The sequence below is a fragment of the Narcine bancroftii genome, chromosome 3 (genome assembly GCF_036971445.1).
Source record: "Narcine bancroftii isolate sNarBan1 chromosome 3, sNarBan1.hap1, whole genome shotgun sequence".
NCBI classification, from domain to species: domain Eukaryota; kingdom Metazoa; phylum Chordata; class Chondrichthyes; order Torpediniformes; family Narcinidae; genus Narcine; species Narcine bancroftii.
In genome coordinates, this window is record NC_091471.1 from 368,794,107 (window position 1) to 368,805,910 (window position 11,804).

Here is an 11,804-nt window from a genome sequence, read left to right on the forward strand (position 1 = left end):
TAGGTTTTAACTGACATATGGGCAAATCAAACCACTTTTGGATAGGTTCATTATTCATAATTTTCCTCAATATTTACTTGCATTTTTTTCCAGGAAACTCTCTGGAATTTCAATTGACTATTCAGTTTGTGATCTCTAGATCTAATCAGTTATTTGTATGGATTGTGGAGGGTTTTGGAAACCTTGAGGACCACTATATATCCCCAGGTGAAAACTACTCGACTCAGACCAGGAATGTGGTCTCCTAATCTATTAAGTTTATTGAAATACAGAAGTTAGCTTACTCTGAGCCATCTGTTGTCCATGTTTTACTCTAGGAAGATGCCACTTCTTTAGACCTGGATTTAAACATCATAAACAAAGGTCAGATGCCCTTTGCACTTCAGTAGCAAATCTAAGCAAAGCAAAAGTCTTGCTTATTTGGAGCAGCATAACAGTGTAATTCCTTTTTTTTAACATTCAATCCACTTAAGATTTGTGGTGTGCCGTGCTTCATATAAATTTCATGTAAGGCAAAACAGTCTGGCTAATCATGAGCAACACAGTACAGCAGCGTTCTCTTCGTTCAGAATGTTACTCACGGGATTTCACTTCTTCGACTATTTGTGTCCTTTATATGTGGAAAATTCACAGAAAGGATACAGCAAATATTACATGGTAATGTTTACAAGACTTTATTCAACTGAATTCTGGATTTAATTCTATCAAGTGTGGGTGCTCAGCAGTTATAGTACATGTTCACATCTGGTTCAATTACAGCCATCTAACAACCAAAAAAATCCACAATTTTTTATGTGTAATTAAATATATTCATATATAATAAATGATAATATATTAGTATGCATCGTAGGAAAACATTGCAAACTATGCAATGACCATAACTAAACAACATTTACAGTTCAACTTATTAACAGGTAAAAGTATAGCCCGACAGGTCTGTGTGGCAGGGAAAGAATGTAGTAAAGTCTAAGTTAGCTGGAGTATGGCTGAACTGATATAAAAGTCTTTTTCCAGAACTACATTACATCAATATAAACACACTTCCAATTATGTCAGTCTTATAGTCACCTTACGCTAAACTGTAACTGAGGTACCTTGAAGATGTTTACCCTGTTGCAAAACTCATTCATTTCTTTAGTACCTCTTATTTTCAGGCTAAATGATCAACTTTATACAGTCTTAAAGTGGTAAATATAAACTGGTTTATGGAACTTTTTTCTACTTTTTATTTTTTAGTCCGCTGTTATAATTGATTAGAGAATGAGCTGAACATACCTGTAAACAAGGTCACAGCAAACGCAAACATCATTTGTGCGACCTGACTTGGTTGCTTGATGGAGATAATGATCACAAGGTTGAAATGTCACCTTGCCCGGTTGGAACTGAATTGGTGACTGGAACAAGCAGTAAATTACTGCCTGTAATCATCCACACTGTTACAAAGGGTTCGAGGTGTGAAGTTTAGTGTCTGTCCAGGTGATGGATCTGAATTACATCCTCTATTTGTTCTTTTCATCAAAAAATGTCCAGTCGAGAGTACATTCAAATCTAGCCAAGGTTTTTAATAAAGTACTAACTATACAAATGGAAACTTTAATGAATTTGAATCTACATTAAGATTTTGAAGAGAGATTCAAAAAGTAATTTTTGATGAATTTTATTATTTTGTCCTTGTGCAGTGATTCTGTGAACCTACAAAAGAATTTGTTTGAAAAGAAAATAGAGCTTGATTTCAGTAATCTCATACTGAAAGTGTATCTTTTTTCTCCATTTAAATTTATATTTTAGCATCAGTTTGATTTCAGGATGGTTTGCTGCCAGTCTTTGAATCGACCCCAAACAAACAAACCTGGAGAAAATATCAGAGGAGCACGGTGCTTTAATCTTGGGGGCAGAAGAATTGCTAGCCTTGAATGAATTAAAGAAAACCAACAAACTGAACAAGTGTGAGGTAAATGTTGGGATGAAGTGAAAAGACAAACTACAGTGATAGCATTCTTAAAATGTTTAAAGTTATTTTATCTCTGTTTCTGAAAATATTTAATAAGGAATATAATGTCGGCAATGATTGCCAAAATCTTCTTGGCAGACAAGCTCAGTATGTAACACTGAATGTTGTGTCAAATGTAAACAGGGCTGGGGAAGAAAATAGAAACTGCAACATTTTAGGTTAACTGCACAGCTAAAAGTTAACAGCTTATGTTGGGATCAAACCAGTCTTGGCATGGCTCCCAGCTATCATCAGTTTGTATTGGTGTGTCCTTTAACAAAAACCATGCTGTGTTATGCAGAAAAGAGCAAACTGTGAAAGGATTTTGGTTATGAAACAAATGTCCTTCGTTTCCGAACATTTGCAGCTGTTATGCAAAGAGTAGTCCATTGCTTTTTTTTTGTATTCTTGTTTATTTTTTGAATTTGAAATCAGCATTAGGTGCAAAATTGGCAATTCCAAAATCCCAACTGCTAGATAAGTTCCTTCACAAGTTCCTAATTTTATCCTAACATCATTCCTGCTCACTGTCGAGCAGCACAGTCTCTCCTTATGCCTTCTTGCATTTGCCTTTCTTCTCCCGCTGTTGGAACTTCCGCAGCCTCCTTGCCCACGTGTCCCTCCATTGTATCACCAAACTGGTTTTGTTTGCAACAACCCCATTCTGGTCAGGAGAGTCTTCCTCATTCCCTAAGAGTAGATACTTCTTCCCCGTTTTTATTTTTGGGCATTTGCAGGCAACATCCTTTGAGCGGACCCACAGGAATTGGTCTCCCCGTCGTATCCGTTTCACGCCTTGCTTGTATACTGAGATGATATTCACTGTAAATTTCCACCATTCACCAGCCTTCTCTGCCTTCAGGATGTGGGCTTGTACAGCTGTTACAGTAAAGAAAGGAACAGAAGAGTACTTTAAATGTTCAGATGAAAGATTTTCAATCCAATACCTTAACTATATTACTCTTCGGTAATGCCTGACTTGTTGAATATTTCTTACATCTGCATTTTCCTTTTAAATGAGAGTATTTCAACACATTGAATCAAGCAAATCCTGAAATGCACCTATAACCCTGAACTTTTTGCCTTGGTTTTGGAATGTCATCAATATATCATAGCAACAATTTCCATAGTATCTAGGACAGAGAAGATGGAACAAGACACAGGATATGAAATAAACTTGACAAGAGAAACTGATTAACGTTTGACAGAGGATATAATCAAAACTTTAGAAACCAGTTTTCTTCCCAAGCTCACGTTCGAGAGGTTTATTCCTAAATGGTAATGAATCATTCTTAATCAACAAGAGTAAAATACTGAAACATATAAAGTGAAGGATGAGAAAACTGACCACACTTCAAAAAAATATGTGGGGCTTCTGTACCAGAGGTTAAGAACTGTTAAACTGAAAGCTAATTGGAAAGATTACAGCAGGTGATTGTTTATACCCAAGGAAATTTACTGTGTGTTGTTAGTTGTCAAGCGGTAGATTATAACATACTTACATTCCTTTAGCAACACACGTGAGAACCATAAAGCGGATTTCAATGACAGTTTGTCAGTGTGCGTGCTTTCTGTCTACCCTGTCTAGTTGCCTTTGTATCACACATTCTTACATTCCTGTGTTTTGCTTTGATTCAAAACCATTTCAGTTAAAAATAGTCAATGTACTTCAAGTGAATTTGAATGTGAAATAATTTTATAAACTGCATTCAAGTGTTAATTGCTACTCAAAAATGTTTTTAGTGAGCTTTAATGATTAAATAGAGGCTACCTGCACATGCTGCAAAATAATATTCTTCTTGAATGACTTGCAATAATTTATTGATCATTTCCACCTTGCGATTGGGGTACTGTTTACATTTAAATACTCTGGACAATGTTTTATAAAGCAATCTAATAATTCAGAGATTCCCTAATGCTTCTAACAATATATTTCCAAATATTGCTGTGTAATTTCTGTGTACTTTAAAGAGTTTCTTTGCTTGAGCTCTTTTATTGTTCAATCGTCAATGAAAACATCTTCATTTGTGAGCTAAAAACAATCTGTGAAAGAACTCAGTATCTACATTCTCTTGTGCCTTTGGGAGCTGTTTAGGTGGGTTTCAGGATCTAAAACTGAAAAATAATTGAATTAAGTAAAACATGAAAGTCTGCAGACGCCGTGGTTGAAATAAAAGCACAAAATGCTGGAGAAACTCGGCAGGTCAAACAACGTACTTCATATAACAAAGGAAAGGATAAAGAGTGATCTACTGCATCTGGGGCTCCCTTTGTGACCTTCTCTACCTCGGAGAGACTGGGCGCAGAATGGGAGATCACTGAGCACCTTCACTCTGTATCAGTGCCCAGGATCTCCCAGTAGTCAACTCCTTCAATTCTGTGCCTCACTCCCACACCCACACTGTCCATGGCCTCGTGTACTATCCCACTAAGACCACCTGTAAATTGAAGGAACAACATTTGATATTTCGTCTGGGCCCTCTCCAACTGGATGGGATTAACATTGACTTCTCTGGTTTCTGAGAGCCTACTCTCCGTTCTCACTCCCTTCCCTTTCCCTTTGTCTTCTTTCCTCCAGCTCTCCACCCCTCCCCCTCTCCATCCACAGAGCCATTCCCCCCTCCCCCTGTTTGCTGCTGTGCCCTCCCTCCCTTATCCACCTATTGCCTCCTGCCTTTGCGATCGTCCTCCTCCCCCTCACCATTTTGTTCAGGTATATCCCAACATTTTTCATACCTTGATGAAGGGCTCAAGCCCGAAATGTTAGTTTTGTATCTTTATCTTTGCTACATAAAGGTCATGTTTGACCTGCTGAGTTTCTCCAGTCTTGTGTTTTTACTTTTAAGTAATTGAATTAATGTTGATAACATTGAAAATGCCATTAAACCAGCTCAGAATTTCTCCAAAAACCATCAGTTAGTTCACAGTTGAGTCATGCAAAACAGTTTACGAAATGGTGTAAGAAAAAAAACAATAAAATTAATGTTATTACAGCTATAATATGGTGATTAACTGTGTGGAATACTTATGAATAGTTGCATTATAAAACTAAATCACTCTTTGCTTTAATACAAGCTGAATATTATAACTTGAAGTAAAGAAAATAGTTGCTTTTATTTGTTAAAAACAGTAGTGCTAAAAATTAAGCATATTGATTTATCAGTCCATTTTTTTAAAAAAAACATTAGTGTTTCTTCTTTTGGGAGACTAAGAGAACTTGTGTTACAAGTTTTGTCACAGCATCGAGCTCTCCATTAATGTGTACTTGAGAAAATGGTGCGGAACTTGTGTTCTTTCCTCATTTTTTTCTCAATGAATTTGATTGGAAATTTGCTAGATCAGGTTATTCTGCCATTGAATTACAAAATTATCAAGAAAAATAAATAGATTTGCTATCAAGGATTCAATGTTAATTTCCAAAAGACATGGAGCCCATTGATGGAACTATTATCATAATCTCAAAAATGAGTGTTGTTCTGGAATTCTGGTGCAGGGCTGTCTCTCTCTCCAAGTTTGTGTCACCTAATTCATGCATGGCAACTTTCAACCTTGCTTAGAGGAAAGAGTTTTGATTTTATTTTCTTTTTTGGGTTTTTTTTTTGTTAAATTTTATTTCATTGAAGTGACTGTGCCTGAATTTCCTTATTATGAGAATATTTGTAATTTTTTCTGAGTCTCGTAGCACATTGTATAATTGTACAGTTTAAAATATTTTTAAAAGAATTACAAAATTATCTGAAAATCCTAATCACAAGAAGGCTAGGCTTTTGCTCAGAAAGCATGATGATTCCAAGTGCTTTGTTAATCAATGTCTGAATGATCCTCTCGTGCTATAAAAGTCCAACACACCAGTGTACACGCTGTCCATTTTGAGCAGTAATTATGATGTGTGGTATCATGAAAACAGAACTGGTTCTGACTGATTCAATTGTGCCTCAGTGTTTGACTGATTGTTGAGGAAAGCAGAAAGAAAGCAATTCCTCAAACAATTGACCCTTTTCTACTCAGTAGAAAAGGGAATCTGTCTGATGCATGAAGTTTCTGAGAAGCAGAAATAGCTGGGAAAATGCATTTGACAGCATTATATGGAATTAACAGGTTTTGAAACAACCAAAGCAATATAACACTTTGTAAATCTGTTTGGAAAGTTCATATATTTGTTGATATCCAATGCCAGGATAAAAATGGTTAACAGTAATATTATATTGTTAGACCTCCAACATAACAACTGTTCTGAAAACAAGACAGGGACATTTGACCCAAGTTGTTTGACACTTTTGCAGGAAAAATACCATAAAACATAACGATAAAACAATCCATGTGTGGAGCCATGTCTTGTTTGCTGATAGTTCATCCACTTCCCCACCCTCTCGATCCGTTACTGGTGAAGTATAATGTACACTTAATGATCAGAGGACCTAGGACTTTCACATCGGTAACTATGCATTTGCCATAATCCATCTTATATTTCATTCTGTAGTCAATCAACTAAGAATGAACTATCAGCAAATGTATTCTTGTTAGATTCCCAGTGGAAAATATCACAGAAATAACATCACAACAATACAGATTTGAAGTTTTCAGGAATGTCTGAGTAAAGAAATGATTTTTTTTACAGAACTTGGACAATATTGAAATTGATATTTTAACCACTCCATGTTGCATTCAGTAAAATTCTTTATAATTTTTTCATTGCTATTTTTAAATCTTCAAATTACTAAAGTGAGTTCTTCGGTAAATTATTACTGATACGACGCTTAACTGATTATAGAATTATCTTCCATTCACAGTGAGAGACCCCGACATTTAATGCTTTTATTCCTTTCACCTCGTTAAACATCTCCTTAGTTAACTTTAATCTACAGTTCCTCTTTTAACATTTTAAGAATTTGTATCTAAGCTTCTCAGTGTGAACAAACAGAACCAGGAGCTGAAGTGTGAACTTTCATTGCACCCCAGATCTCTGTAGACCTCGAAATTCTGTATTGTGTTAACTGTAGTTAAGGTTCTTGATTAGCCAGGGACATCAAAGGTTATGGGGAGAAGGCAGGGCAGTGGGACTGAGTGGGAAAATGGATCAGCTCATGATTAAATGGCAGGGCAGACTTGAATAGCCTATTTCTGCTCCTATCTTTTCTGGTTTTATGATCTACGTCGGATTGACCTGCCAGGGAAAAGAGACATTGATTGTGCATGGGGATAGCGATATGTGCTTTAGCAAATGTAAATACCTGCAGGTATGGCTGTTCTATTAACTGGACTACAAAATGCTCAGAATAAAAGCACCTTAAATTTGACTCAACACAATACTGACGTGGCAAGCTGGCAGAAGATGCTTCAAACTGAGCATCTCCTATAAAGCAATTTTGAAAACATAAAGCTGAGTGTTTCTATTTATGATCCATTTGAAATTGAGAGGAAATTCAGTCTGACCTAATTTTAGTTTCAGGAAAATCTGTCGAGGCTGAGAAGCTAACCACTTGCCCAGCCTCTTGCTGTATGTGATGCGAAGTTGCTTAACAAGTACAAAATAAGGGGGAAAAGAGGAGTGAGAAATGTTACAATCATGGTATTGCACAGGAAACCAACATTGCTAACATTCTAGGCTACAGACTCTTAAATTCGACTAACAGCCTTAATTACAATTGAATCATCATCTGTTCTCAGCGTTTGAGTTTCTCTGGGCCAGGTCACAGCACAGCAGCATCCTGCTTTATCTCAGCAGGGAAGATTGAACCTTCTGCACTTCCTACCAGCTGATCTCAGACCAATATCAATGACAGCAATGCAGGGGGATGTGAACCAGAATGTCCCACCGTCATAGGAAAAGAAGAAAAATAGCACAGAGAAAGATGATGAAATATATAAATTATGTTACCTTTCCTGGGACATATTGATGCTTAGAGGAGAAAAGAGACTAACACAAGAGCAGAATATGACAGAGGTAGACCAAGATTTATAAAAAGACTGGACAAGTTAAATAAAACGATCATTTTACTGAAAATAGCTCAAATTTCTTCTATGAGATGTTCAATCATCTTAAGAGCTGTCTTCCTCATAATAATATCAAGACAAAATGGAATTAGTCTATTGTGGGGGGATGGTTTATCTGGCACTCTGGTCCCATGGTTTTTACATTCTCTGGTATGTTCTAAAATTAGGTGTTACATAATGATTTAGCCTTCAGTTATACCCACACTCCTGTTCGGCTCCGAATCATGGGTCCTCTACCGGCACCACCTACGGCTCCTAGAACGCTTCCACCAGCGTTGTCTCCGCTCCATCCTCAACATCCATTGGAGCGCTCACACCCCTAACGTCGAGGTACTCGAGATGGCAGAGGTCGACAGCATCGAGTCCACGCTGCTGAAGATCCAGCTGCGCTGGATGGGTCACGTCTCCAGAATGGAGGACCATCGCCTTCCCAAGATCGTATTATATGGCGAGCTCTCCACTGGCCACCGTGACAGAGGTGCACCAAAGAAAAGGTACAAGGACTGCCTAAAGAAATCTCTTGGTGCCTGCCACATTGACCACCGCCAGTGGGCTGATAACGCCTCAAACCGTGCATCTTGGCGCCTCACAGTTTGGCGGGCAGCAGCCTCCTTTGAAGAAGACCGCAGAGCCCACCTCACTGACAAAAGGCAAAGGAGGAAAAACCCAACACCCAACCCCAACCAACCAATTTTCCCTTGCAACCGCTGCAATCGTGTCTGCCTGTCCCGCATCGGACTGGTCAGCCACAAACGAGCCTGCAGCTGACGTGGACTTTTTACCCCCTCCATAAATCTTCGTCCGCGAAGCCAAGCCAAAGAAGAAAGAAAGAGAATACCACCAATGTTCTGTCAATCTATCCTTGTTCTCATTTTGAACAGTAAAGTTAAAACAATTTATTAAGTTTGATTTGGCTGTTGTATAGAGATATTAGTAAATTATAATGTTATAATTTCAATTTAATACTAAACAAAAACTTGTGGATGAATATTTCACATCATGGAAGTTTTGTTTTAAAGGCCACTTACACTTAAGCCTTTTCCTGTTTTACTGTTCCAGCTCTAACCATTCTATATGAAAACTATTAATCCAAGTTAGTATTATTCATATTTAAGTACATTGAACCTGCCAAGAAATTTGTGATCAGAAACTGAGATTTGTTTGAATATTTTCAAAATATCAAGACTCTTGTAGGAAAAAAAAGTCACTCTCTAGTTAGAAAGTATATTCCTTACCTTGAATTTCTATATTTTCATTCAATGATTATAACCATGTTATTAAGGAAACTTTTTTCTTTGCTTTTTGAATTATTACCGAACCATGTGTTGAAACTCATTCTTGAGTGATGAGATTAAGAACTTGCCTTTCCTTAAACTCTTTTACTGTAATTTTAGAAATAGTTTCACAACACTGTCATCGTAGCATCCAAGGATAGTGTGAAGTTAGCTTTTACCAGTACATGTCCAATCTCCTGTCTCGAATGCATAACTTGATTTTTCAGTTTCCTGAGTTGCTTCCTTAGCTCCTAGCTCTGTTTTCTCTCTAATTCATCGTATCTTAAGCCAGACGCACGCCTTTCTCATGGAATGTTATGACTATTGGCTCCCAAGCCAATTCTGTTATATATATCTTGTATGTTTTCTCCTACCCTGTGTGTTCTTTCACTCTGACGAACCTTGTATATTTATTCCATTTCCAGTAATAACTCTCCATTAGACTGCCTGGTCAGACCCAACTTGGCTCATTCTAAAAAATTGTAAATTTCCTGTAAACAAGTCTTGAAATAGACATTAAAATGGGAATAACAATAAAAATAAGAATAAAAGCAATTTTGGGCTTTACAAAAGCCACTTTTAAGAACTAAGTACTTTTGCCAGCTTTGACTATTGTACTTGATATTGTAGTTGACCACAATGAATTCTGTTCACTGCTTTCATTGCTACTGTTCTCAGTGTGATTTGAAGACATGTGTACATATAACTCCAAGTCTCTCCATTCCTGCTCCATAGTTCCAAATGATCTGATGATTTCTCGTACCCTCTCCTGAATGTTCCCACCAAATCTATTTTCCACACATCTCTGGAACAATTTTTCTCTGCCTTGTCTTCACTTCATCTGGATTTTATGGTCCTGATATGTTATTGTCCACTTCATTGTTCACTGCTTGCAAGTTTCATATTATCTGAAGAATTTGAAATCATTTCTGCACGTTTAATTGTAATGAAAGATGAAGAGGAATTTCTTGACCCAGAGGGTGGTGAATCTGTGGAATTCATTGCCACAGAGGGCAGTAGAGGCAGGTTCATTAAATATATTTAAGAGGGAATTCGATCTATTTCTTCAGTATAAGGGTATTAAAGGTTACGGAGAGAAGGCGGGGACGGGGTACTGAACTTTAAGATCAGCCATGAACTCGTTAAATGGCAGAGCAGGCTCGAAGGGTCGAATGACCTACTCCTGCTCCTATCTTCTATGTTTAAGAGCTTTCAAGGCCAAGAGAAAGACCACAGTAGATGTTACTCCTGTTTGGATAATGAAATGTTCATCTCCATTCTCTTCTTTTTGTCCTTCAGACACTGTTATGCCCATGGTGCCACAGCTCTTTAATCTCATGGCCAAGGTATTATGCAGTAAACAGATAAGGGTCTTTTGAAAATCCATTTGTGCATGACCAACTGCATTTAAGTTGGTCATTGAAAATAGATGACATTATCATGTTAGTTTCATATCCACACTAACTTTTCACCCAACATATTTCCAAATATCATTTATCTTTAAAGGTTTTCCCTCTACTTTTGTTAGGTTCATCCTTCTCTTATTTTTAAAAATTTGAGGTGGTTTGTTTTCACGTCTCCAGTGGTCCCGTACCCATCCCATCTTCCTTACCCACTGACTTAAAAAGATATATAGTCCTGTGTATCCCATCTGGATCAGAAGGCATTTTATACTTTGAGAATACTCTATTCCAGCCATTCCCAACCTTTTTTTGACTATGGCCCCCTCAGGACTCTTCCAAAGGTTTATGGGCCCCCTTCCCTGTGAAGCAGTCAAGTTTAGTTGGTTTCTTCCATGTCTCTCCTACCAACTACACAAAAAGGCATTAAAAATACTCACATGTCCAAAGTCAAATTATCTTGTTTTTTTTTTAATGTAGATGTATCTCCTTGTTGTGATAGATGGAACAGTGGAGATGCTTCATGAATTCATACTTTTTGGATATGCCAGAGCCTTGAGAAATACTGGAATGAAATATTTCAAACCTTTTCTGTACTTTTAAAGTTAATTTTAAGCCTAATCATTTAACTGCTTTGTTTAATGTAGTTGGAGAGAGTGGCATAACTCTAACAGCATCTGATTTGTACGTATTAGCTTTTACATCTCATGGCTAGGCGGACGGGGTTGCTCAGATGGAAGGTCGTTGCTCCACCTTCTCATGCTCATTGGCTATGTCACGTCACATCATATAAATTTAGAGAAAATTGGATGCTCTATTTCAGATTTGAATTTAATTTTCCAACACTAATATGAATTATTTTCAGAATCTCTGATTTGGTGTGAATGCAGAAGTGTTGACTAATAAAGTAATTTATCACTTTGATCAGGAATTCTCTTTTCTCCCCTTGCCAAACAGCTTTGTTTTTGGTAGTGGGTTTAGATCTTTTTATAATAAAATATTACGGTAATATAATTTGTTTAATTGCAAATGTGAGGTACCTTGGATGGACTCGTATGATCTAAGTGTAATATATTATTTCAGAATCAGAATTTATTGTCATGAACAAGTCACGAAATTCAGTGTTTTGACTTTTAATATGCATTC

General features: G+C 37.1%; 1 protein-coding gene across 3 annotated transcripts in view; it reads right to left on the reverse strand.

The window, feature by feature from the left end:
• Positions 1 to 658: 658 nt before the first annotated feature.
• Positions 659 to 11,804, reverse strand: part of ntn1a (netrin 1a) — a 176,487-nt gene continuing 165,341 nt past the window's right edge. For all 3 annotated transcript variants that reach the window (XM_069930266.1, XM_069930264.1, XM_069930265.1), the window contains one exon: positions 659 to 2,869. In XM_069930266.1, the coding sequence (XP_069786367.1) occupies positions 2,541 to 2,869 (329 nt within the window). In that variant the 3' untranslated portion in view covers positions 659 to 2,540. The remainder of the gene's footprint in view (positions 2,870 to 11,804) is intronic.